At 44.8% G+C, this 26052-nt stretch overlaps 2 protein-coding genes across 3 annotated transcripts; both read right to left on the reverse strand.

The window, feature by feature from the left end:
* Window positions 1–4509: 4509 nt before the first annotated feature.
* On the reverse strand, window positions 4510–12508 carry LOC115111702 (acetylserotonin O-methyltransferase). Its single transcript, XM_029638043.2, has 8 exons — window positions 11936–12508; window positions 11681–11855; window positions 9972–10101; window positions 9817–9885; window positions 9377–9495; window positions 8626–8766; window positions 8402–8524; window positions 4510–5121 (listed from the first exon to the last, which is right to left on the reverse strand). The coding sequence occupies exons 1-8, from the start codon at window positions 12026–12028 to the stop codon at window positions 4910–4912; spliced, it is 1062 nt and encodes a 353-aa protein (XP_029493903.1). The 5' UTR covers window positions 12029–12508; the 3' UTR covers window positions 4510–4909.
* Window positions 12509–12658: 150 nt separating this feature from the next.
* LOC115111709 (A-kinase anchor protein 17A-like) lies at window positions 12659–25048 on the reverse strand. Of its 2 annotated transcripts, XM_029638055.2 has the most exons (9): window positions 24919–25048; window positions 24294–24402; window positions 24054–24163; window positions 22000–22129; window positions 21630–21833; window positions 21285–21509; window positions 16932–17077; window positions 14734–14974; window positions 12659–14633 (listed from the first exon to the last, which is right to left on the reverse strand). In XM_029638055.2, exons 2-9 carry the CDS (start codon window positions 24381–24383, stop codon window positions 13647–13649), a joined length of 2133 nt encoding a protein of 710 aa, XP_029493915.1. In that variant the 5' UTR covers window positions 24384–24402; window positions 24919–25048; the 3' UTR covers window positions 12659–13646. The 2 variants fall into 2 exon arrangements, with proteins under 2 accessions (XP_029493915.1, XP_064870051.1); XM_065013979.1 differs by lacking the exon at window positions 24919–25048 and adding an exon at window positions 23139–23263 and having other exon boundaries at window positions 24054–24386.
* Between the last annotated feature and the right edge of the window lie 1004 nt (window positions 25049–26052).

Genomic DNA, 26052 nt, shown 5'->3' on the forward strand with positions numbered 1-26052 from the left:
GGTTCTCTCTGCTACACACAGGAAACACCTGCTGGAACACACATAATACTAACCAGGACTCTCTGGAGACTGTATTACTGATTTAAAGACTAGGCATTAGCTCAGGGAGCCTTCATGTCTCAGGCAAGGTTCCTTCTCATCCAACCCAAACCACTTTCATTACGTATGTATGTACAGTAGGTACAGTATTAGACATTCATATTATCAAAACCCAAAGTTTAGACATTTAAATCATCTATATTTTGAAACTTGTTAGGATGAGTCAGTGACAGCTTGGAGGAAGAGAATCTAGCAGCCGTTTGAGCCCTCTCTCTCTGCTCCTCTCATTTCCAGTCCTCTCTCTCTGCTCCTCTCATTTCCAGTCCTCTCTCTCTGCTCCTCTCATTTCCAGTCCTCTCTCTCTCTGCTCCTCTCATTTCCAGTCCTCTCTCTGCTCCTCTCATTTCCAGTCCTCTCTCTCTGCTCCTCTCATTTCCAGTCCTCTCTCTCTGCTCCTCTCATTTCCAGTCCTCTCTCTCTGCTCCTCTCATTTCCAGTCCTCTCTCTCTGCTCCTCTCCAGTCCTCTCTCTCTGCTCCTCTCATTTCCAGTCCTCTCTCTCTGCTCCTCTCATTTCCAGTCCCCTCTCTCTGCTCCTCTCATTTCCAGTCCTCTCTCTCTGCTCCTCTCATTTCCAGTCCTCTCTCTGCTCCTCTCATTTCCAGTCCTCTCTCTCTGCTCCTCTCATTTCCAGTCCTCTCTATCTGCTCCTCTAATTTCCAGTCCTCTCTCTCCGCTCCTCTCATTTCCAGTCCTCTCTCTGCTCCTCTCATTTCCAGTCCTCTCTCTCTGCTCCTCTCATTTCCAGTCCTCTCTCTCTGCTCCTCTCATTTCCAGTCCTCTCTCTGCTCCTCTCATTTCCAGTCCTCTCTCTGCTCCTCTCATTTCCAGTCCTCTCTCTCTGCTCCTCCAATTTCCAGTCCTCTCTCTGCTCCTCTCATTTCCAGTCCTCTCTCTGCTCCTCTCATTTCCAGTCCTCTCTCTCTGCTCCTCTCATTTCCAGTCCTCTCTCTCTGCTCCTCTCATTTCCAGTCCTCTCTCTGCTCCTCTCATTTCCAGTCCTCTCTATCTGCTCCTCTCATTTCCAGTCCTCTCTCTCCGCTCCTCTCATTTCCAGTCCTCTCTCTGCTCCTCTCATTTCCAGTCCTCTCTCTCTGCTCCTCTCATTTCCAGTCCTCTCTCTCTGCTCCTCTCATTTCCAGTCCTCTCTGCTCCTCTCATTTCCAGTCCTCTCTCTGCTCCTCTCATTTCCAGTCCTCTCTCTCTGCTCCTCCACTTCCAGTCCTCTCTGCTCCTCTCATTTCCAGTCCTCTCTCTCTGCTCCTCTCATTTCCAGTCCTCTCTCTGCTCCTCTCATTTCCAGTCCTCTCTCTGCTCTCTCATTTCCAGTCCTCTCTCTGCTCCTCTCATTTCCAGTCCTCTCTCTGCTCCTCTCATTTCCAGTCCTCTCTCTCTGCTCCTCTCATTTCCAGTCCTCTCTCTGCTCCTCCAATTTCCAGTCCTCTCTCTGCTCCCTCTCTCTGCTCCTCTCATTTCCAGTCCTCTCTCTCTGCTCCTCTCATTTCCAGTCCTCTCTCTGCTCCTCTCATTTCCAGTCCTCTCTCTGCTGTCCTCCTCTCCGCTCCTCTCATTTCCCTCTCTCTGCTCCTCTCATTTCCAGTCCTCTCTCTCTGCTCCTCTCATTTCCAGTCCTTCTCTCTGCTCCTCTCATTTCCAGTCCTCTCTCTGCTCCTCTCATTTCCAGTCCTTCTCTGCTCCTCTCATTTCCAGTCCTCTCTCTCTGCTCCTCCAATTTCCAGTCCTCTCTCTGCTCCTCTCATTTCCAGTCCTCTCTCTCTGCTCCTCTCATTTCCAGTCCTCTCTCTCCGCTCCTCTCATTTCCAGTCCTCTCTCTGCTCCTCTAATTTCCAGTCCTCTCTCTCTGCTCCTCTCATTTCCAGTCCTCTCTCTGCTCCTCTCATTTCCAGTCCTCTCTCTCTGCTCCTCTCATTTCCAGTCCTCTCTCTCTGCTCCTCCAATTTCCAGTCCTCTCTCTCTGCTCCTCTCATTTCCAGTCGCTCCTTTCTGAATTTGTATACATTTAATGTAGCCTACATTTGGTTCCTAAAATGTGAGGATGATCTATTTATAAAACGTCTCTATGCATTTATAGTGACAGTATACGTATGTAGAGCAACGTGCAGCATGCTTGGATAGTCAGAGGTTTGTAGTAATGTCACTGAGGGCCGGATGGATGGATGGATGGGCACACGGACAGACGGACGGACAGACAGTAGTAATGTCACTGAGGGCCGGATGAGTGAGCGAACAGACGGAGGGCGGACGGGCGGACAGACAGACAGATACAATAGTAATGTTTGTAAGTCGCTCTGGATAAGAGCGTCTGCTAAATGACTTAAATGTAAATGTTTGCTATCCTTGCCACAGCTCATTATGTTGCCATGTACAGATAATGAGAGTGGAGCTGGCTAATTATCCACATGATCTAATCAGTTCTGATCAGTTCTGCTACCAAGATTTCTCCACTGACAGACATGACATGACTGACACAGCTGACTTTAGCCAGACTTGATCTTAATCAACAGTGGTAGAACTGATCAATCGTTCTGTTTTGTGTATGTGTGTGCTATGTGGTATGTGTGCTTGCATGCGCATGCTTGAGTGCGTGTGTCTGGCTTGATGCTGTGAGAGACAGGCCTAGGACCGTTGCATTTTTACTGTAATGAAAATAATCATTGGGAATACGCTAATGAGTTGAACTGTGGTTGGATGTTTTTAAAGGCCAGTTTCCCCTGGCAGCAGTCACCCACAGCAACCGCATCCATTTAACCTTAAACATCACTGTCTCACTGCTCAATACCTGTCTCACTGTCTTGTTACATTACAAACATCACTGTCTCACCCCTCAGTACCTGTCTCTCTGTCCAATTTTACATTCATTATTATAAACCTCACTGCTCATGAAGGGAGAGAGAGGGAGAGGAATAAGTGATTATCAGGGTTGAGATATGTCCTCAGAGACAGACAGCTACACACACATGGACAGACACACACTGTGCTGAGACCCACCCCTGAATGAGTACTTAGTAAGAGAAGCCCTTAGAAACACAGATATAATATATTTGAGATTCATTGAAGCATCTTTACACAGCTTTAACCTTCCAACCCCACAGCCCTAACCTAAAACACACCAGTCTACTTCTGGAAGGAGGAAGAGGAAGGAAGAAAGGGAGGGAGAGGAGTGATGAGGAAGTGGAGGGAGGAGGAAAAAGAATCAGAGTTGTGCAATCATTCAGAGAGTAATTCATGTCTGCTGGCCACAGGTGTCTGGTAATGAATGTGTGAAAATAGTTTGTGTGTGTAGACTACAGGGCAGACAGGCTTCCTCCTTAGCTCAATACTGCTGTCACCGAGACCTCAGCATGAGTAACTGAATGTTTATACTGGAGAAAAGCAGGCTTACATCAAAAAAGTTTTTTATTGAATTGTGAGAAGTGTGTGACTGTCTGTGTGTGTGTCTATATTGGCTTGTGCAAGCCAGAATGGCTCATTGGCTCATTGTTTCTGTAGGGTGAGGCAGCTTGATGTACAAGTACACCCACTGGACAGGATGCTAGTCTATCATAGGGCCTTACCCCCAATCTATCTCCTTAATGCTGAGTACAAAGCAGAGATGCATCAGGTCCCATTTTTACAGTATTTGGTATGAGGGATTAAACTCACAACCTTCCAATCTCAGGAGGACACTCCAACCACAAGGCCACTATCACCTAAGTACTTATAATCAAACAAGGCCTTGTTAGACCAGGGCCGATCATTTTATTTAACTAGGCAAGTCAGTTAAGAACAAGTTCTTATTTACAATGACGGCCTACACCGGCCAAACCTGGACAACGCTGGGCAATTTGTGCGCCGCCCTATGGGACTCCAAATCACAGTCGGTTGTGATACAGCCTGGATTCAAACCAGGGTGTCTGTCGTGATACCTCAAGCACTGAGATGCAGTGCCTTAGACCGCTGCGCCACTCAGGAGCCCATGCAGAGCTAATATTTCAATAATATTCCTACAGCAAAATGTGGTTTTCATTCCAAAATTTACAGTAGGAAAATCTTGCTATAACCTCTACAAAAAAAGTTTACTTTTGCCAAGAATAACCAAGACTCACATAAACACACATGGTCAGTGGATGTGAGTGTATCCCCAGTATGCCCTGGAGCAGTTGTCTTACAGGAGCGTCATGCAAAGGCCTCTGGATAAAGAACAGTGACATCATCACAGAGTGTTAGTGTGGTGTGAAGTGAAGTGAACCAGCCTGAGGCCAGATTAGTCTGGTGAAGAGGAGGAGGGGAAGAGAAGAGGATGATGAATGTCCTTGAACCCCCCTCCTCTACTTTACTTCCACCCTCCCTCCCTTTACCTCCCCAGAGAACCAATCAGAGAACCAATCAGAAACAGAGAAGCTGTAGAACATTGACTGTAGAACAACACAGTTTTAATGGGTAAATAGTCTATCCTATCAGAAGAACAAAGGTTTTAACATACAGATAAAGATTACAAAGACAATAGGTTTACTACCTAGGCTACAGAGATAGACAGGTCTACAGAGATAATAACGGTCTATCATTTAATTTGACTCTGTTAATAATAAACCTCCAGCAACGGGAAATGTGAATTATTATGTAGATTGTAATTCATCTATATTTTTGTAGGGGTTGATTCATTTTCCGTTAATCAAGTCTGATATTTTGCCCTTTCAAACGTTGAATACACTGCAAAACGCATTGTGAAAATTCTTTGCGACAACAGAGTGATCAAATTAAGATAGCAGATCTGTACATCAGCAACATCAACAGTAGATATAGAGACTTCTCTACTTGCGTCCCAGGACAGCATCATAAATCTTGCCTGTCCTCTCCACCTGTATGTTTTGAAACCCTGCGGCTGTCAGCAGGGCAGTGTACTCTGCTGCCGTCCGCTCTTTCCCCTCCGTCTGCACCAGCATGTTCAGAGAGTACAGCTGGGCTGTCAGAGGCCCTGACCCGTCTTCACACAGCAACGCCTCTACCACCAACACACCTCCTCCTACACACACACACACACACACACACACACACACACACACACACACACACACAGAAAACATATAATGAGTGCCTGATTGCGTTCTTTGGCTCTGGGCTACGATGGCCTGGCTGTGATGTTAGTCAATGTGCATTCTTCCTCAGTTGTCCTTCCCAGACTGCTGCTTACTCTGTTAGTTTCTATCAGAAGGTTGAACTGAAGGTTAAAAGAATATCCTCATTTGCACCTCTGCGGAATGTGTGTGTGTGTGTGTTATGTTCTTGCCAGTGTGTGAGTGTGTTTGTGTTATGTAACAAGCCTCTGGCTACAGCGGAGCTCTCAAAGACCATAGTGTTTGTGTGTGCCTACTTGTGGGCTTGTCTGATAGGATGCTGTTCTTGACACAGTCACCCGAGGCGAGGGAGGGGGTGCAGAAGAGTAAGGAGAGGGGTGGTATTTGTGACAGTGCAGCTATGGGACACACAAACACACAGACGACAACAAACAGAATTTGGCTACCAGTTCTCACAGTCTCACGTCAGAATAGGGCGTCCATTCATGTTTCTCAAACCTCAAATTTCAAGGTTGTTCGAAACGTCAAATTTCTAAGTGTTTAAGGTTAAGTTCAGGCATTAACCCTACTAAGCTATATGGAATTGTTTAAAGAAGATCATACCAAGGATCATTTTGCTATTTGATTCAGAATTTTAAGACCCCTTGAAGTATAACAAAAAAAAGGTAGGAAGTTTGTTCTGAAATGTCTGTCCAAGATCTGAGAGATATAAGAATGATCAGGAAACATTATTATAATTTTTCAACTTGTATTTAACCCCTTCTTTTGGGCACTAAACAGTCTCAATATACAGTACTTGAGTACAGAAGTTGGCAGATCGGCTGTACCGACTTCAGACGAGCCCCAAGAACAGTGTGGGGGTCGTAGAGCAACATGGAGAACACCATCGTGTTTGTGACAGTCTCAACCGTCGGATGCTACAGATGATTTTGTGAGAAGACTGATTTTCGGGATGTCTCATGGTCTGACAAACACTGCTGTATCTCTATCACCTTTCATACCAGATGAGGAGGTGCAACATCTATACCTTAAACTGACAGATTTTTTATTATGCCATTTAGATTTCCGCGGGGGAGCAGAGACATCGACTCTAGGGGGTTATCTCTGAATGGTTAAGGTAAGGCATTATCTCTGAATGGTTAGGGTTAGGCATTATCTCTGAATGGTTAAGGTTAGGCATTATCTCTGAATGGTTAAGGTAAGGCATTAACTCTGAATTCTTAAGGTTAGGCATTAACTACAAATTCTTAAGGTTAGGCATTAACTCTGAATAGTTAAGATAAGGCATTAACTCTGAATGGTTAAGATAAGGCATTAACTCTGAATGGTTAAGATAAGGCATTAACTCTGAATGGTTAAGATAAGGCATTAACTCTGAATGGTTAAGGCATTAACTCCAAATGGTTAAGATAAAGCATTAACTCCGAATGGTTAAGATAAGGCATTAACTCTGAATGGTTAAGATAAGGCATTAACTCTGAATGGTTAAGATAAGGCATTAATTCTGAATGGTTAAGATAAGGGTTGAGGTCAGGCATTAACTCTGAATGGTTAAGATAAGGCATTAACTCTGAATGGTTAAGATAAGGCATTAACTCTGAATGGTTAAGGCATTAACTCCAAATGGTTAAGATAAAGCATTAACTCCGAATGGTTAAGATAAGGCATTAACTCTGAATGGTTAAGATAAGGCATTAACTCTGAATGGTTAAGATAAGGCATTAACTCTGAATGGTTAAGATAAGGCATTAACTCTGAATGGTTAAGATAAGGCATTAATTCTGAACGGTTAAGATAAGGGTTGAGGTCAGGCATTAACTCTGAATTGTTAAGATAAGGCATTAACTCTGAATGGTTAAGATAAGGCATTAACTCTGAATGGTTAAGATAAGGCATTAACTCTGAATGGTTAAGATAAGGCATTAACTCTGAATGGTTAAGATAAGGCATTAACTCTGAATGGTTAAGATAAGGCATTAACTCTGAATGGTTAAGATAAGGCATTAACTCTGAATGGTTAAGATAAGGCATTAACTCTGAATGGTTAAGATAAGGCATTAACTCTGAATGGTTAAGACAAGGCATTAACTCTGAATGGTTAAGACAAGGCATTAACTCTGAATGGTTAAGACAAGGCATTAACTCTGAATGGTTAAGACAATGTATTAACTCTGAATGGTTAAGACAAGGCATTAACTCTGAATGGTTAAGATAAGACATTAACTCTGATTGGTTAAATAAGGCATTCACTCCAAATTCTTAAGGTTAGACATTAACTCTGAATGGTTAAGATAAGGCATTAACTCTGAATGGTTAAGATAAGGCATTGAGGTCAGGCATTAACTCTGAATTGTTAAGATAAGGCATTAACTCTGAATGGTTAAGATAAGGCATTAATTCTGAACGGTTAAGATAAGGGTTGAGGTCAGGCATTAACTCTGAATTGTTAAGATAAGGCATTAACTCTGAATGGTTAAGATAAGGCATTCATTCTGAATGGTTAAGATAAGGGTTGAGGTCAGGCATTAACTCTGAATTGTTAAGATAAGGCATTAACTCTGAATGGTTAAGATAAGGCATTAACTCTGAATGGTTAAGATAAGGCATTAACTCTGAATGGTTAAGACAAGGCATTAACTCTGAATGGTTAAGACAAGGCATTAACTCTGAATGGTTAAGACAAGGCATTAACTCTGAATGGTTAAGACAAGGCATTAACTCTGAATGGTTAAGACAAGGCATTAACTCTGAATGGTTAAGACAAGGCATTAACTCTGAATGGTTAAGACAAGGCATTAACTCTGAATGGTTAAGACAAGGCATTAACTCTGAATGGTTAAGACAAGGCATTAACTCTGAATGGTTAAGATAAGGCATTAACTCTGAATGGTTAAGATAAGGCATTAACTCTGAATAGTTAAGATAAGGGTTAAGGTTTGGGATAGGCTTAAAACTAAAATCGAAAAAATGATATTGCTGGATTCGAACTAGCAACATTTGGAATGAGAGCGCTCACTGTTGCCTCTAGTGGCCAGTTTCCACGTCATCTCATAAAGTCGTCAGACATGGATGGGCGTTGAATACTGACTTGTATCACAGGTGACCTGGCTGCACACACACACAGAGACAGAGCCAAGTCGCATCTGATCTTTCTCACCAGAGAGAATGACTGAAGGAGAGAGAGAGCGATAGAGGAGGATGTGTGTGTGTGTGTGTCTGTGTGTGTACCTGGTCTGCAGGCCCTGTAGACTTTGGTCAGTAGTTCTATGCTGCGCACGTCTGTCCAGTCATGAAGGATTCTCGCCAGAATATAGAGGTCAGCATCTGGCAGCGCATCTTTGAAAAAGTCCCCTACACACATACACAAATATTGTCAGTCAAAGACAATGGCTCCTCCCATCGCTCTGTCTGAGGTCACTGATTGGCTGTCTGTCGGTGTAGGAGTTGTCTACCTTCATGGAAGCTGACCCTCTGGTTGTCATCGGTAACAAAGTGTTCTCTAGATGTCTTCACCACCTTGGGGAGGTCAAAGATCGTCACAGTGCATTCTGGGTACGCCAACACACACTGCTTGGCTAGCGCTCCACTACAACCTAGAGAAAGAGAGAGAGATTGATGCAGTGATATGTAATATAGTATTTATAATCACAGGAATATGTTGCCATGGTAACCTATTAACAGAGCAATAATCCTTAACTGACCAATGAGGTGCTGTGAGTCCCAGGAGAGCCCGCCCAGCCCTGGTGTGTGTTTGTGATGTGATGTGTCATCTCTATGTGGGTTTTACACCCAGACAGTGTCTACAGAGAACACTTGTAGAAACCTGGCCTGTCTGGAAGACTGTTGAGTCTTTAGGTTGGGTGTGCTTTATCAGAACTCTTTTTAGTGGAATCTGTATTCTGAACACACCCACTCATATATCACAGACACACGCACAAACAGTTCAATAGTACAGGACAGGGGAGAGAAGGAATCAAAGAAGAAAAAAGAAGAAAACAGAATGAAAGGGAAACAAAACGCACAGAACTTTTTCTCTCCCTAGCCTCTCCCTCGTTCTCTTTCCTTTTCAATAAAGTGTGTCAGCCTCAGCTTGTAGCTGCACAGCTACCCCCTGTGGTCTTTGGAGTTATTACACACAGCTCTACTCTACACAGTGACCTTTCACCTTATGTCAAGATGGTAAACACACACACAACTCCTCACCCCCGAGGTCGTAGATGGTTGTGAAAGGTGAGAGGTTGAAGGCCGTCACCACGTCTCGACCACAGATGTTCCAGATGGAGTTCATCAGCTGCATAAACTTTACCATCTCCTCCTCAGACCTACACACACACACACACACACACACACACACACACACACACACACACTCTTTTCACAGATACAGTACCAGACAGCTGTGCCCAGCAAATATAAACTGCTCTCTAAATGTGATCCTTGAAAATCACTGAACCATAAAAAATACCATTCTCATTAGATTGACTGTGAACCTCAAGGCCATTCCACAACATTTCTCATTCCACTGACACTTTTTCTCCAGGCAGGAAAGCAGAGGGAGAGAGAGAATATGTGGAGAAGGAGAATATGGAGAGAGAGTAAAGGTAGAGTAGAGATGAAGCGCTGTGTGTGTATGAGTGTGTCACCTGTACAGGGCTTCAAACAGATGTTCAGATTTGACACCGAACGCCTTCTCATACTGATTACTGCCCTCCCTGGGGGGACAAAGGTCAGGTTCCTGTTTCAATTCAAATCCAAATATGTTCTCCTTGGTGAACACAACTCAGGTGAGAGGACTCACCTCACAGCGTCAGTCAGGTAATGCCAGCAGAGGTAGATGGTCTTGGAGCTGTAGTGGATGGACTGGGTCAGGGACACTGGACTGGACTGGGTCAGATACACACTGGACTGCTCTGTGTTACTGTACGTCACTAGAGACACAGAGAGGGGTATATGAAAGAGTGAGTGAGTGAGTGTGAGAGAGAGCGAGAGAGAGAGAGTTACCCTGTCCATCCAGTCTGTCTGTGTGTGTGTGCATTACTCTGTCCATCCAGTGTGTGTGTGTGTGCATTACCCTGCCCATCCACTGTGTGTGTGAGTATTACCCTGTCCGTCCAGTGTGTGTGTGTGTGTGTGCATTACCCTGTCCGTCCAGTGTGTGTGTGTGTATTACCCTGTCCGTCCAGTGTGTGTGTGTATTACCCTGTCCGTCCAGTGTGTGTGTGTGTGTGTGTGTGCATTACCCTGTCCGTCCAGTGTGTGTGTGTGTGTGTGTATTACCCTGTCCGTCCAGTGTGTGTGTGTGTGTGTGCATTACCCTGTCCGTCCAGTGTGTGTGTGTGTATTACCCTGTCCGTCCAGTGTGTGTGTGTATTACCCTGTCCGTCCAGTGTGTGTGTGTGTGTGTGTGTGTGCATTACCCTGTCCGTCCAGTGTGTGTGTGTGTGTGTGTATTACCCTGTCCATCCAGTGTGTGTGTGTGTGTATTGTGTGCATTACCCTGTCCGTCCAGTGTGTGTCTGTGTGTGTGTGTGCATTTGTCTGTCCAGTGTGTGTGTGTGCATTATCCTGTCCATCCAGTGTGTGTTTGCATTACCCTGTCCATCCAGTGTGTGTGTGTGTGTGCATTTGTCTGTCCAGTGTGTGTGTGTGTGCATTATCCTGTCCGTCCAGTGTGTGTGTGCATTACACTGTCCGTCCTGTGTGTGTGTGTATTACTCTGTCCGTCCAGTGTGCGTGTGCGTGTGTGTGTGTATTACCCTGTCCATCCAGTGTGTGTGTGTGTGTGTATTACACTGTCCATCCAGTGTGTGTGTGTGTATTACCCTGTCCGTCCAGTGTGTGTGTGTGTGTGTGTGCATGCATTACTCTGTCCATCCTGTGTGTGTATTACTCTGTCCGTCCAGTGTGTGTGTGTGTGTGTGTGTATTACCCTGTCCATCCAGTGGGTGTGTGTGTGTATTACCCTGTCCATCCAGTGTGTGTGTGTGTGTGTATTACCCTGTCCATCCAGTGTGTGTGTGTGTATTACACTGTCCGTCCAGTGTGTGTGTGTGTGTGCATTACCCTGTCCGTCCAGTGTGTGTGTGTGTGTGCATGCATTACTCTGTCCGTCCTGTGTGTGTGTGTGTATTACTCTGTCCGTCCAGTGTGTGTGTGTGTGTGTGTTACCCTGTCCATCAAGTGTGTGTGTGTGTGTGTGTGTGTCCGTCCTATGTGTGTGTGTGTGTGTACCCTGTCCATCCAAGTGTGTGTGTGTGTGTGTGTGTTTACCCTGTCCATCCGTGTGTGTGTGTGTGTGTGTGTGTGTGTCCGTCCAGTGTGTGCATTACAGTCCTGTGTGTGTGTGTGTGTGCATGTGTGTGTGTATTACCCTGTGTGTGTGTGTGTGTGTGTGTGTATTACATTACCTGTCCGTGTGTGTGTCCTATGTGTGTGTGTGTGCATTACCGTCCTTCCAGTGTGTGTGTGTGCATTACCCTGTCCGTCCAGTGTGTGTGTGTGCATTACCCTGTCCTTCCAGTGTGTGTGTATTGAGTAGGTCCAGCCCGGTACAGGCTGCCAGGAGCCTCTCAGTCCCGTCCTGGCTGGCCCTGATTCCCAGTGCTACCTCCTCTAGAGACAGGGGGTGCTGTGACGAGGCCAGCAGGTCAAACACACCCAGCTCACAGGCTGTGAACAGGGTCTAGGGAGAGAGGGCAGGCTCAAACACACACATCAAACAGTGGTTGAGAATGGGACTTGAATCCTATGTGTGTGTTTTACCTTAGAGACCAGGAAGCCTTCCATATAGTCCAGAATCTTCCGGGGGTAGGCAGCAGCAGTAGTAACAGTAGTAGTAGTACCAGCTGGCTCCATTAGAAAAGTCTTCCCTGGTCCCTCAGCCTCTCACTAGACACTTCTGCTTGACCAGCGTAGGTTTGTGTCTGTCGCTGTATGAGACTGAGTGTTCCTGCGAGGCCTCCTGTTGTCAAAGGAGATCGAGTCCTTTAGTAGTGTATCCTGTATGAGTTGGTCCCAAGTCGATCCTGGTTCTGCTACTGCTGCTAGTCCTCGTGTGTGTTGTAGTGAAACAGCCAATAGCTCTTGTAAATGTGTGGCAGTGCAAACGACTGAGGGAGTAATATTAATGACCACTGCTGCCTCAGTCTGAGGTTTAATCGGATAGCCCATAGGTCTTGTGTGTGTGTGAGTGCAGCCCCAGTCGGAGCAGAATAATCAGATTAGTCAAATTACCCAGATTACAGTCAGGGGCTCAGACCTCAATACACTGGGTCCCTGATAAACACTACACACACACCTCATTCTGTTTCATACTGTCATTACACTGGGGCCTGTTTTAACACCCACTACTATAACTACACAAACATTTTTTTTAGTTTGTAATAGAACCACAGGTTCGCTAGAATAATGAAATGTTTAGAAGGAATGATATAGTAGGCATTAAGTTATCCATCCATTCAGAATATTCATCCAAAATAAATCACATCTTTTCTGTCGTTTCTTTATTTCAACAAATAAAATGACAGTGTGTTGAGGACATGCAGCCACCCACCAGAACAGAGAAACATGAGCATATACAGCAGATTGACGACACCCTGAACCTTAATACAACCTATATACAACGTTACCCACTCACTCTGCTCTGTTCACACACTCATCAATAAGGCAAATTAAATGTACACAGACAAGCAGGCTCCTGGCTTGAACTAGCAGGAACACCATTCAAAAAGTTAACATGGTGACACTAGGCTTCAGTCTGGGGTGGGTGCTTCAAAACAGTCACCTAAAATTCTCTCTCACCAGAACACTGCAGACATCATTAAATCTCACAGAACCACTCTATGTTCTAGTGATATCAAGTTAGAACTGAAACTACTGTCTAGTCTGGTAGTTAGACGTGGAATTCGGAAACGTGTGTCTGTTTAAGCTGTTGGACATTTTTTTGTCTGATTATCTTTGGCTTCGTTCTCTTTATCCTAGGGGAAACCACTTGACTTAGACTTCAGCTGTCTATCTACTGAGACTGTGTGGTGTCTGGCCATAGGACTACAGATCCCTGCTGAAGTGCTCTAATACTGAACTACAGTTCCCAGAAACCCAGTAATATTGTTATTCTGAAACACAAAACAGGCCATTCACTGTGACCCTAAAAAGTTTAAGTATTTTTTCTATCTTTCCTCAAAGGAGACACATACTAACCAAGTGATCAAACTACAGTACATATGGCATCTACACTACATGTGTCAAACAGAACATAATAGCAGTGTAGCATTCTGTAACCTACAGATGAACGAAGAGCATTGGTGGAGGGAGGGAGAGAAAGAGGTGTGTGTGTGTGTGGAGACTGTAAGAAGCTGATATGGTCCAGAGACAGTGTGTAGCAGCATACAGAACCAGACCCCCTGACTGTGCATTACTTAAACTAGGCCCAGGCATAGGGTCCTCTTCTGTCTCCTCTGGCTGTGTTGACCGTTTAGTGTCGTCTGGAATAACTACTACTATGCTTCCTGGAGTCCCGGTCTCTATCGCTGCTCCTGTCTCCACTCCTCTCCTTCTCCTTGCTCCTGTCTTTCTCGCTGCTCCTCTCTCTACTCCTAGAGCTGCTGCTACTAGATCTGTGCCTGCTGTCTCTATGTCTATGTGTCCTCTTCCCTCTGCTGTGGCTCCTCCCACTAGAGCTTCTGCTCCAATCACGGCTTGTGCTCCTGCTGCTGCAGCCCCGTCCATGGTGACTGCGTCTCCTGTGGATACAACTACCACTCCTCCCCCTGCTATAGCTTCTCTTCTTCTTAGAACTACCACTTCTCCTCCGTCTGCTATCACTACTCCTTCTCCTCTGACTATCACTCTTTCTACTAGAGCTTCTTATTTTCCTGCTACCGCTGCGTCTCCGGCTGTACCACTTCCTGCCCCGGCTGTGGGACCGACTCCTCTCCCTTACCTCTCTGCTTCTCAACCCATAACCTCTTCTCTCCTCCATGCCTCCTTCCCTGTCCTCTCTGCCCCCTCGCCTCTCCTCCCATTCTCCTCGCCTCTCCTCCCTCTCTCCTATCTGTTTCTCAGTGACGTGTGATCGTACGGTAGCTCTGGGGCTCTCCTCTCCCCTTGGTCTAACCCCGTTCACCCCCAGGGCCCTGGCCGTCTTCCCCAGGTCGGAGCTCTCTCCCCTGGGCATGGTCAGGGCAGAGGGCTGGGTGGTGGAGGTCTGGTTCTCTCCCTTTCCTCCAGCCTTCTTCAGCAGGTTACTAACCAGTCTCTCCCTCAGCTCTCTCTCTCTGCGCTGCAGATCCAAGGCACGCCCCTTCTCTAACTCCACACGTCTCAGCTCCGCCTCCTGCTCCCGCCTGCAGGCCTCGAGCTGCTTCTGCCGGGCTAACTCCTCCTGTTGCCTGACTAACTCCTCCTTCTCTTGCTCCTCTCTTTCCGCTCTGTCTTTCTCCTGCTGCTGCTGTTTCAGAGCCTGAGGGAAGGGAGAAATTATTAAGTGGTTCCTATCAGCATGTTTCCCTATTGAATGTTCAATGGCGCCATATATCAAGTGTCTGTAGTTGTGTGTGTACCTTGGCCCTGCCCAGTAGTTCAGCCATAAGGCGTATAGACTCCAGGTTCCGCTGAGCCAACAACAGCCTTCTCTCCTCCGTCGCGATCTTCAACTGCAACTTCTTCTGCTCCACCTCCTGCCTCCTCTTCACCTTCTTTATGTTCCTCTTCTCTTCCCTCTCTCTCAGCTTCTGCTCTCGTTTCCGTATCCTCTCCACTTTCCTCTGCACCTTTTCCTCCTCCTCCACCTTTTTGTGTTTCCTACAACCACAGCAGAAGCATGGTACATCATCTAGTCTAATACATAGTTCTGCTACTGTCAACCAATACAGGCCCCAGTATCCTAGTTCCTACCAGTGGAGGCTCCTCAGAGGAGGAAGGGCAGGACCAATTCTCCTCAGTGAATTTCATAAAAATAAAAATAGTGAAACACTTAGAAAGTTATACTTAATATATTCATGGCACCAAATAATTAATTAAAACACTATGTTTTGAAATGAAGCTCTACAGTAGCCTCAACTATGTAGGGTAGCGCCATGATGTAGCTGGAGGACAGCTAGTTTCTGTACAATGACTTCAATAAAAAACTTAGGAGGCTCGTGGATCTCAGCCCCTTCCATAGCCTTACACAGTAATTATGACAACTTCCGGAGGACGTCATCCAACATATCAGAGCTCTTGCAGCATGTTGTCCACCCAATCAAAGGATCAAAGAATGAATCTAGTACTGAAAGCATAAGCTACAGCTAGCTAGCACTGCAGTGCAAACAATGTGGTGAATAGTTTACCGAGACAGTAGTTGGAACAGTTAAAAGAAAAAAACATTGAAGAAGCAAAAGAGAGAGAGAGCTAGCTTTATTTCATTCCCCCCGCCCTATTTCACTTAGCTAGCAAATGTCGCTAGCTAATTTAGCCTATTCAAACACCCAGCTCAAACAGAGAGGGATGCTATGTTACCTAGCTGGCTCTGGCTATCCAACACGGGAACTCTTCCATGTCAAGGTAAGCTTTTGGTTTTAATAATTTATTGCCACCGGGGCCTGCCGGTGTAACTGCTAAACTGCTTGCTAACTGTACACTGTACTGCATGATTATAACAGGTTTACTAACACGTTAGTTCTAGTAGCTATGTTAACTTCACGTTAACTAATATGGTGAGAATAATGTAGGCTGTGTGTAGTGGTTAACGGTTATAATATGAAGGTTTGGCTTGAAAAGGTTTTCTCGCCTGATCACAGACAGCTGATATGTTGTGTACAGAAGTCCACAAGCGAAAGGAAAAGGTGAGGAGAGCGTGTAGATGCAAATTATCCAATGATTGAAAGGATCATGCTGTTTGTGTGTGGCTGCTATGAAAGTGAACTGTGTTTGCGTGTGATCAGGGGTGTATTCACTCTGCCGATTCTGTTGAAAGACTTTTCTTAAACTGAAGCAAATGGAACGAAATGGGGATAAACATACCCAAATTGGTCCAAAAGAAACTAATTTGCAACTGTTGGACCAATGATTACACCCTAGATCAGCAAGATGCAGGCAAGATTGATTGATACATTCAATACTCCCTTGCACAATGTCTTACGATGATTCGTTAAATTTCTCTCGACCTGTGCACCTACATTGTAAACTTTCATTCACAGGCTGGGTTGTAGCAACCTCATGAGTATCATGTAGAGTACCATGTAGTAGCCTAAACCTATTGATGTTACATTGAGCTGGGTGAATGGAATACGAATGACAGTCATCCAATATGCTGTAATAGAAATAAGGCCATGCTCAAAAAAAGAAAAAAACAACCGTCCTCCCTCATCTTAAACGACACCGACCGCCACTGGTTCCTACCACCTTCTGTTCGCAGATCTGGACTGGATGGGTGACCACAATATGGTGGAAGCACCTCTCTACACACTTGAAGACTAGGTCATTTACTTTTAAAGGTAATTTATGGTTGAGCTGTGTTTACCATGAAAGTAGTCCCTGCAAACGTCGGGCTAATGCCTTTGAAAGACGCTTTGTTGGCTGTATATTGACCTGTGCTATTGCGTGATTCGGACTGAATCCCGGCCTAAGAGCCATCACCATGACTAAGATCACGGTAGAGACACGTAAGAAGCAAGGACTAGGAAAACGGTAGGGACAGTAAAGAAGAAAGGATTAGATGGACAGGGGTCAGTGTTTTCAGACCAAGCACATTCATTATTTTCCTCTTTTCTCACTATACCTCTCCTCCTCCTTGCGTTCCCCCTCCTCCTTCTCGCTGCGTTTCTGCTCCTCCCTCTGTCTCTCCAGCTCCTGTATTCTCAGTCGTTCCTGCTGGCGTCTCTTCAGAGCCACGTCACTCAGGTGCTTACTGGTGTCAAAGGTCACCTGACAGACAAATAGAAAAATACAGTGAGTCCTAATTAGAGTTGGGGTAGGACTGCAGGGTGCACTAGTGACACTCAGGTCACCTGACAAAAAGACAGACAGACATGCTACTCTCATACCACCCCCTCCCCCACATCTCCTCCTCATCTCCTCCCCTCATTCTCTTAATTTGGGTTGAGAGGCTTTGACCCCTGTGGATTAGACACTCAGATCTCTCTCCTCATTTCTCCCTCTGCCCCGCCCTCTTTCTCTCCATCCTCTTCATTAAGGCAGTACGGCTTAGTTTTGGATTAGGGACCAGGTCCCTGGTTTAGCCCAGTGATCCTTAGAATTATAATACGGCCCTGACTTTCATTTCACTAAAAGGCCTTAAACCTGTTGCCCTACACAAGCCTTTCTGTACTCTAACCCTCCCAACTCATTAACTAACACACAACAGGACAATCCCCTCAACCCTAACCCAGATCTAGCCCAGATCTAACCCAGCCTTACCGCCTCTCTCTTCTATTTATGTTTCATCCCTCTTAGTGTGGTTATATACACTGAGTGTACAAAACATTAAGAACACCTGCTCTTTACATGACACACTGACCAGGTGAAAGCTATGAAAGCCTTATTGATGTCACCTGTTAAATCCACTTCAATCAGTGTACATGAAGGGGAGGAGACTGGTTAAATAACTATTTTTAAGCCTTGAGACAATTGAGACTTGGATTGTGGATGTGTGCCATTCAGAGGGTGAATACGCAAGACAACATATTTAAGTGCCTTTGAACAAGGTAAGGTAGTAGGTGCCAGGCACACCAGTTTGTGTCAACAAAGACAAATCTGCTGGGTTTTTCAAGCTCAACAGTTTCTCGTGTGTATCAAGAATGGTCCACCACCCAACTTGCCAACTGTGAGAAGCATTGGAGTCAACACGGACCTGCATCCCTATGGGACACTTTCGACACCTTGTAGTCCATGCCCTGAAGAATTGAGTCTGTTCTGAGGGAAAAGGGGGGATGCATTCAATATTAGGAAGGTGTTCTTAAAGTTTTGGACACTGTATGTTTGTGCCTGTTTATTTATTTTTATTTAACCTTTATTTAACCAGGTAAGCCATTTGAGAACAAGTTCTCATTTACAACTGCGACCTGGCCAAAATAGTGCAACAAAAAAAGCAGTGCGACAAAAAAAAACCCACAAAGTAACACATGGGAAAACAAACGTACAGTCAATAACACAATAGAGAAATATATGTACAGTGTGTGAAAATGTAGTAAGATTAGGAAGGTAAGGCAATAAATAATTACAATTTAGCTTTAACAGAGTGATAGATGTGCAGATGATGATGTGCAAGTGGAGATACTGGGGTGCAAAAGAGCAAAACATTTTTTAAATAAGTAACCATATGGGGATGAGGTAGTTGGGTGTGCTATTTACAGATGGGCTGTGTACAGGTACAGTGATTGGTAAGCTGCTCTGACAGCTGATGCTTAAAGTTAAAGTCTCCAGCTTCAGTGATTTTTGCAATTCGTTGCAGTCATTGGCAGCAGAGAACTGGAAGGAGAGGCAGCCAAAGGAGGTGTTGGCTTTGGGGATGACCAGTGAAATATACCTGCTGGAGCACGTGCTATGGGTGGGTGCTGCTATGGTGACCAGTGAGCTGAGATAAGGCGGGGCTTTACCTAGCAAAGACTTATAGATGACCAGAGCCTGAGCCAGTGAGTTTGGCGACAAATATGTAGCGAGGGCCAGCCAACGAGAGTATACAGGTCGCAGTGGTGGGAAGTACATGGGGCTTTGGTGTCAAAACGGATGGCACTGTGATAGACTACATCCAATTTGCTGAGTAGAGTGTTGGAGGCTATTTTGTAAATGACATCGCCGAAGTCAAGGATCGGTAGGATAGTTCAGTTTTACGAGGGTATGTTCGGCAGCATGAAGTGAAGGAGGCTTTGTTGCAAAATAGGATGCCGATTCTAGATTTAATTTTGGATTGGAGATGCTTAATGTGGGTCTTGGAAGGAGAGTCTAACCAAACACCTAGGTATTTGTAGTTGTCCACATATTCTAAGTCAGAACTGTCCAGAGTAGTGATGCAAGTTGTGCGGGCGGGTGTGGGCAGCAATCGGTTGAAGAGCATGCATTTGGTTTTACTAGCATTTAAAGTCAGTTGGAGGCCACGGAAGGAGTGTTGAATGGCATTGTAGCTCGTTTGGAGGTTTGTTAACATAGTGTCCAAAGAAAGGCCAGATGTATACAGAATGGTGTAGTCTGCATAGAGGTGGATCAGAGAGTCATCAGCAGCCAGAGCGACATCATTGATATATACAGAGAAAAGAGTCGGCCCAAGAATTGAACCCTGTGGCACCCCCATAGAGACTGCCAGAGGTCCTGACAACATTCCCTCCGATTTGACACACTGAACTCTGTCTGAGAAGTAGTTGGTAAACCAGGTGAGGCAGTCATTTGAGAAACCAAGGCTATCGAGTCTGCCGATAAGAATGCAGTGATTGACAGAGTCGAAAGCCTTGGCCAGGTCGATGAAGACAGCTGCACAGTACTGTCTTTTATCGATGGCGGTTAGGATATCATTTAGGACCTTGAGCGTGGCTGAGGTGCACCCATGACCAGCTTGGAAACCAGATTGCATAGTGGAGAAGTTACGGGGGGATTCGAAATGGTCGGTGATCTGTTTGTTAACTTGGCTTTCGAAGATTTTAGAAAGGCAGGGCAGGATAGATATAGGTCTATAACAGTTTGGGTCTAGAGTGTCTCCCCCGTTGAAGAGGGGGATGACCGCAGCAGCTTTCCAATCTTTGGGGATCTCAGACGATATGAAAGAGGTTGAACAGCGTAGTAATAGGGGTTGCAGATAATTTCGGAAGATAATTTTAGAAAGAGAGGGTCCAGATTGTCTAGCCCAGCTGATTTGCAGGGATCCAGATTTTTCAGCTCTTTCAGAACATCAGCTGTCTGGATTTGACGGAGAACACCTGGGGGGAATTGACGGAGAAGCGGGAGGGACTTGGGCAAGTTTTTGCGGGGGGTGCAGAGCTGTTGGCCAAGGTGGAAAGCATGGCCAGCCGTAGAAAAATACTTATTGAAATTATTGATTATCGTAGATTTATCGGTGGTGACGGTGTTTCCTAGCCTCAGTGCAGTGGCGGCAGCTGGGAGCAGGTGCTCTTATTCTCCATGAACTTTAGTGCCCCAAAACGTTCTGGAATTAGTGCTACAGGATGCACATTTCTGTTTGAAAAAGCTAGCCTTAGCTTTCCTAACTGACTGTGTATATTGGTTCCTGACTTTCCTGAAAAGTTGCATACCACAGGGGCTATTCGATGCTAATGCAGTACGAAACAGGATGGCGTGAACCAATGGCTATATCTGTTCTTAGTTCTGCAGTTTCTGAACGGGGCATGGTTATTTAAGATGGTGAGGAAAGAGCTTTTAAACAGCAATCAGGCATCCTTTACTGACGGAATGAGGTCAATATCCTTCCAGGATACCCGGGCCGGGTTGATTTAGAAAGGCCTGCTCGCTGAAGTGTTTTAGGGAGCGTTTGACAGTGATGAGGGGTGGTCGTTTGACCGCAGACCCATTACAGACGCAAGCAATAAGGCAATGATTGCTGATATCCTGGTTGAAGACAGCAGAGGTGTAGTTAGAGGGCAAGTTGGTCAGGATGAGGGTGCCCGCGTTACGGATTTAGGGTTGTACCTGGTAGGTTCCTTGATAATTTGTGTGAGATTGAGGGCATCTAGCTTAGATTGTAGGACGGCCGGGGTGTTAAGCTTATCCCAGTTTAGGTCACCTAACAGTATGAACTCTAACGATAGATGGGGGGCAATCAACTCACATATGGTGTCCAGTGCACAGCTGGGGGCTGAGGAGGGTCTATAACAAGCGGCAACGGTGAGAGACTTATTTCTGGAAAGGTGGATTTCTTAAAGTAGAAGCTCGAATTGTTTGGGCACAGACCTGGATAGTATGACAGAACTCTACTCTGGCAGTGCTATCTTGTCAGAAAATGTTGTAGTTGGGGATGGAAATTTCAGAATTTTTGGTGGTCTTCCTAAGCCAGGATTCAGACACGACTAGGACATCAGGGTTGGCAGAGTGTGCTAAAGCAGTGAATAAAACAAACTTAGGGAGGAGGCTTCTGATGTTAACATGCATTAAAATATTTGTAGCATGGATAGTGTGTGTAGTTCAGTACCTTGATGTTGCAGGCCACAGCCTTGCCGTCCTCTCCTTTGTACATGAGCTTCATGCCTCTCAGTGTGTCCATGGCCTTGGCGAAGCCATCGTAATCCTGGTACTGGACATACGCCTCAAAGTTAAGATGGCCACCGAAGGTGAAGGTGTTGAAGTTCTTATCGAGAGTCTCCTCTCTGTACGGGTCCAGCATGGGGATGTCCACGTGACGCACCGGACCAAAACCCTGGGAGGAGATAGGGGGTGTGTACGTTAGAGTTAGTGGGGATGTGTGTGTTAGGGTGATTGATTGATCGATCGATGATGGATTGAGTGATTGCTAGGTATATGGTGCGTCCCTCCGTACCTGGAAGACAGCCTGCAGGGCAGTCTCGGAGGGCCGGTCGGGTGGTCCGTCAGGCAGGATAAACCAGCGACAGGGCAGGCCCTCCAGGTGGATGGTGTCTGGCCTCTCTCCTGGAACAGTATCGTTCATGTCCTTGGCGTCACGGAAGAACGAGTCCCAATCATAACGTGTCGGGAAGTCCATCTTATTCTCTACCGCACGCACCTAGACATCCCACAGAGAAATTATTCATTATTATCAGTCGATTGGGAGAAAGAGACTTCTGTTTAGCAAGAACCTGGGGAAGGCTGTCCATGACCAAAAATACAGACTGCTACACTTTACATTTCCCCCGTACATTTTCAAGCCTACACAACATTATCTCCGCTACCTTGAGTATGTCAGTGAAGCCGCTGAGTTTGATGCTCTTCCCATCCAGTTTGGCCAGCAGGATCTTCACCACCCCTCTGTTCTCCACTTCGCCCTCAAAACGGATGAAGTCCATGGTGCTCTTAGAGATCCTGCGGAGACAGAGGTGGGATGTTTACCTCTCCATACAATACATATATCAGTACCAGAAAATATTGATACCAGGCAACCCATTGGCCATATTATCAGTATTGTCACAGTTTAATGTTGGTTATTGTAGAGTTATTAGCTTGGTTATAGCTATAACACCACACATAGAAAACATGTGGCCTATGACTAACAGTATGAATATGTTCCTATAGATAGGGGCAATTGCATGGTGACAGGGTGATGCTGAGACTCAAATGTTTCACTTTAAAATGTACAGTACCAGTCAACCTTCTCATTCAAGGGGTTTTCTTTATTTCTACATTGAAGAATAATAGTGAAGATATCAAACCTATGAAATAACACATATGAAATAATGTAGTAACCAACAAAAAGTGTTAAACAAATCAAAACAGATTTTATATTTGAGATTCCTCAAAGTAGCCACCCTTTGCCTTGATGACAGCTTTGCACACTCTCAACCAGCTTCATGAGGTAGTCACCTGGAATGCAAATCAATTAACAGGTGGGTCTTGTTAAAAGTTAATTTGTGGAATTTCTTTCCTTCTTAATGAGTTTGAGCCAATCAGCTGTGTTGTGACAAGGTAGAGGTGGCATACAGAAGACAGCCCTATTTGGTAAGAGACCAATTCCATATTACAGCAAGAAGAACAGTCCATCATTACTTTAAGACATTAAGGTCAGTCAATACGGAAAATGTCAAGTATTTTGAACGTTTTTTCAAGTGCAATCGCAAAAACCATTAAGCGCTATGATGAAACTGTCTCTCATGAGGACCGCCACAGGAATGGAAGACCCAGAGTTACCTCTGCTGAAGAAGATAAGTTCATTAGAGTTACCCGTCTCAGAAATTGCAGCCCAAATAAATGCTTCACAGAGTTCAAGTAACAGACACATCTCAACATCAACTATTCAGAGAATGCGTGAATCAGGCCTTCATGGTTAAATTGCTGCAAAGAAACCACTACTAAAGGACACCAATAAGATACTTGCTTGGGCCAAGAAACACGAGCAATGGACAGGTGGAAATCTGTCCTTTGGTCTGAGGAGTTCAACCCGCCATGTCTTTGTGAGACGCAGAGTTGGTGGACAGATGATCTCCGCATGTGTGTTTCCCACTGTGAAGCATGGAAGATGAGGTGTGATGGTGCTTTGCTGGTGACTGTCTGTGATTTATTTATAATTCAAGGCACACTTAACCAGCATGGCTAACACAACATTCTGCAGCGATACACCATCCCATCTGGTTTGGGCTTAGTGGGACTATAATATTTTTTTCAACAGGACAATGACCCAACACACCTCCAGGCTGTGTAATTGCTATTTGACAAAGAAGGGGAGTGATGGAGTGCTGCATCAGATGACCTGGAGATGGTTTGGGATGAGTTGGACCGTGGAGCGAAGGAAAAGCAGCCAACAAGTGCTCAGATTATGTGGGAACTCTTTCAAGACTATTGTAAAACATTCCAGATGAAGCTGGTTGAGAGAATGCCAAGAGTGTGCAAAGCTGTCAAAGGCAAAGGGTAGCTACTTTGAAGAATCTCAAATATAAAATATATTTGATTTCTTTAACACTGTTTTGGTTACTACATGATTCCATATGTTACTTCATAGTTTTGATATCTTCTACAGTGTAGAAAATAGTACAATTTTATTTGAAGAACTGTTTGGTAACAAAATGATGGCTCAAACAGTCATTATGTTAACAAACTTTGCATCTGAACTGTTCTTCAAATAAATATGTTATTGCAATATTTTAATTGGAAATTGTTAAAATTCATCCTTGTGCATATAGTTGTATGGTTTGTTTTGCAATCATTGGTTTATGTTTGACATACATTTTAAAGTGAAAAAGCATATTGTCAGCATGACTGTTACTGTGGAATTGCCCATAGGGCCCATGCCTACCTGAGGGCAGAGAACTGCTCAGGAGCTACCATGGCCTTCAACCTCTCCATCACCTCCCAGTTAGAGATGCTCTTCCCAGGCAGCTTCAGCTGGGGCAGTGCCACACTCACCTGAAAGAGAAATCACACAATACATATCACAATACATGCTCACCTGGAAGTCAAATACATTAAGTTGGAGATGCTCATTGAACTACTTTAGGTCCAAGTGTATGTGACAGTATAGATGTGTATCATTCACCGTCATCTTGGCGATGGGTTTCAAGAACAGGTTGTACTCCTGACACAGACACACCGCCTCAGTGGTGTCATGGACGATGGTGGTCATCATGACACCTGACTACAGAAAGCTGGGGGGTGAAGAGAAAGAGGGGGGTGAGAGAGAGTGGAGATAGTCAATGGGATCCGTGTGGAAAATGTGTAGATGTGCTGTGTCTTTCAAACACTAATTGCCTACAATCACTGGATATCTGGCTGGCCAGCCAACTAACTATAATTCATACAGAAACTGCCAATGAATGTATTTATTTTGCTAGCTACTGTAACGTTAGCTAATAGTATTTAATTTCAAACATTAGCCATGATTTTGGCGTCTTTTATCGAGTCACTAGTGGGAAAGCAGACATCACTGTGACACATTTGGTAGTAAACTAGATAAATATCCGATATGTAGCTAGTTAGCACTGAAACTAAAAAACAAAGATAGCTAGCCGACTAGCTGCTAACGTTACGACTGAGTGGTTTCAGATAGCTAGCACAGCAGTTACAGTAACGTTAGCTGGCTAACGGTAACCAATGCGGCCGCAGCACTTTTACCCTCAAAACAAACACTAATCATTTACAGTTATTGACGTATAAACACCAACCTGTTTCACTAGCAGCTAAATATATGTACTTTATGTTGTTTGTATGTGCTAAAACGAGAATATGTTCACAATACGTCAGTTAACTGCAGTTATCTCCACAACAAATGAAGCTACTGGCGGAAACTTGAGAGTTGGGTGAACTTTGAACTTACCATAGACATACGAAATCCTTTTACTGTAGAATTAAACATTTATCGCCACCTTGCGACGATTCCTGAAGCGCATTTGTGCATACCGTAATGATTTACTAACGAATTTAAGAAATATTTTGATTGAATATGTAACATATGACATTTCTTCATATTTTTTTAAATACAAAATCGTGCACGGATAAATTGCAAATTGTCAACAACAAAAAATGGTATCAAAAGTATCCACTAGAGAGCAGCAAACGTTATGATTACATTTTGACAAAATATTGGCAAATAGACTTTTCCTTTCGTCTTTCTAAGATTTCTGCAAATGGAAACCTACGGCTGGAGTAGGCATGAGAGTAGGGGAAGTAGAGTGAGCACCCCAATAGAGTGAAGTACAGTGAGCAGCACCCGCTCTCTCTTTCCTCCCTCTCTCATCCCTCTCATTGATTCAGCGGTGCTATAGAGAGCTAGAGCCCCGGGCAGTAAAGTTGGCACAGTTTCCCTGAAAAGATGTGGAGGAATTTACATAATAGGCATTATTCCCCTCAGTGTTTATGTAGGTCAGGCAAGCAGCCATGAGGCCCTGGCAGCACTCACCCGGTTCTGTTCTGCTGTGCACCCTGCTCTGTCATCATCACAGATAAACTGAACTTCAGTCATTTTTTTTACAAGAGAAATTGGTCAACTTCTTTGCGGGGGCAACTCAGTACTAAACTCCCTTCAGTACAGATTAGGGACAGCGCTTGACTTGGGCACCTCAAATGTTCTACTGCTTGAGCTCCTGTTCCTCTTATAGAATATTAGCTCAAAAGTATTGTGGAGCTCTTACACCTAAATATAAACAGTACCAACACACAAAATGAGTACCGTAACCTATTTCAAGTCAAGCACTGATTAGGGATGAGAGGAGAAATGAGGGAGGATATGAGAGATGAGGGAGGAGAGGAAAGAGGAGAGCAGAGCACACATCATGAACACAACAGGTGCTGACTGGGAG

This window comes from Oncorhynchus nerka, linkage group LG3 (assembly GCF_034236695.1).
Source record: "Oncorhynchus nerka isolate Pitt River linkage group LG3, Oner_Uvic_2.0, whole genome shotgun sequence".
Taxonomy (NCBI): domain Eukaryota; kingdom Metazoa; phylum Chordata; class Actinopteri; order Salmoniformes; family Salmonidae; genus Oncorhynchus; species Oncorhynchus nerka.

Coding starts and splice junctions, on each gene's coding strand:
- LOC115111702 (XM_029638043.2), bottom strand. CDS start 12,028: ATGGAGCCAGCTGGTACTACTACTACTGTTACTACTGCTGCTGCCTAC. Junction 10,102..11,680: donor ACACACACTGGAAGGACAGG/GTAATGCACACA, acceptor CTGTGTCTCTAG/TGACGTACAGTAACACAGAG. Junction 9,496..9,816: donor CTGTTTGAAGCCCTGTACAG/GTGACACACTCA, acceptor GTGTGTGTGTAG/GTCTGAGGAGGAGATGGTAA.
- LOC115111709 (XM_029638055.2), bottom strand. CDS start 24,383: ATGATGACCACCATCGTCCATGACACCACTGAGGCGGTGTGTCTGTGT. Junction 21,510..21,629: donor CCCTGCAGGCTGTCTTCCAG/GTACGGAGGGAC, acceptor ATCTCCTCCCAG/GGTTTTGGTCCGGTGCGTCA. Junction 14,975..16,931: donor GAACGCAAGGAGGAGGAGAG/GTATAGTGAGAA, acceptor CTGTGGTTGTAG/GAAACACAAAAAGGTGGAGG.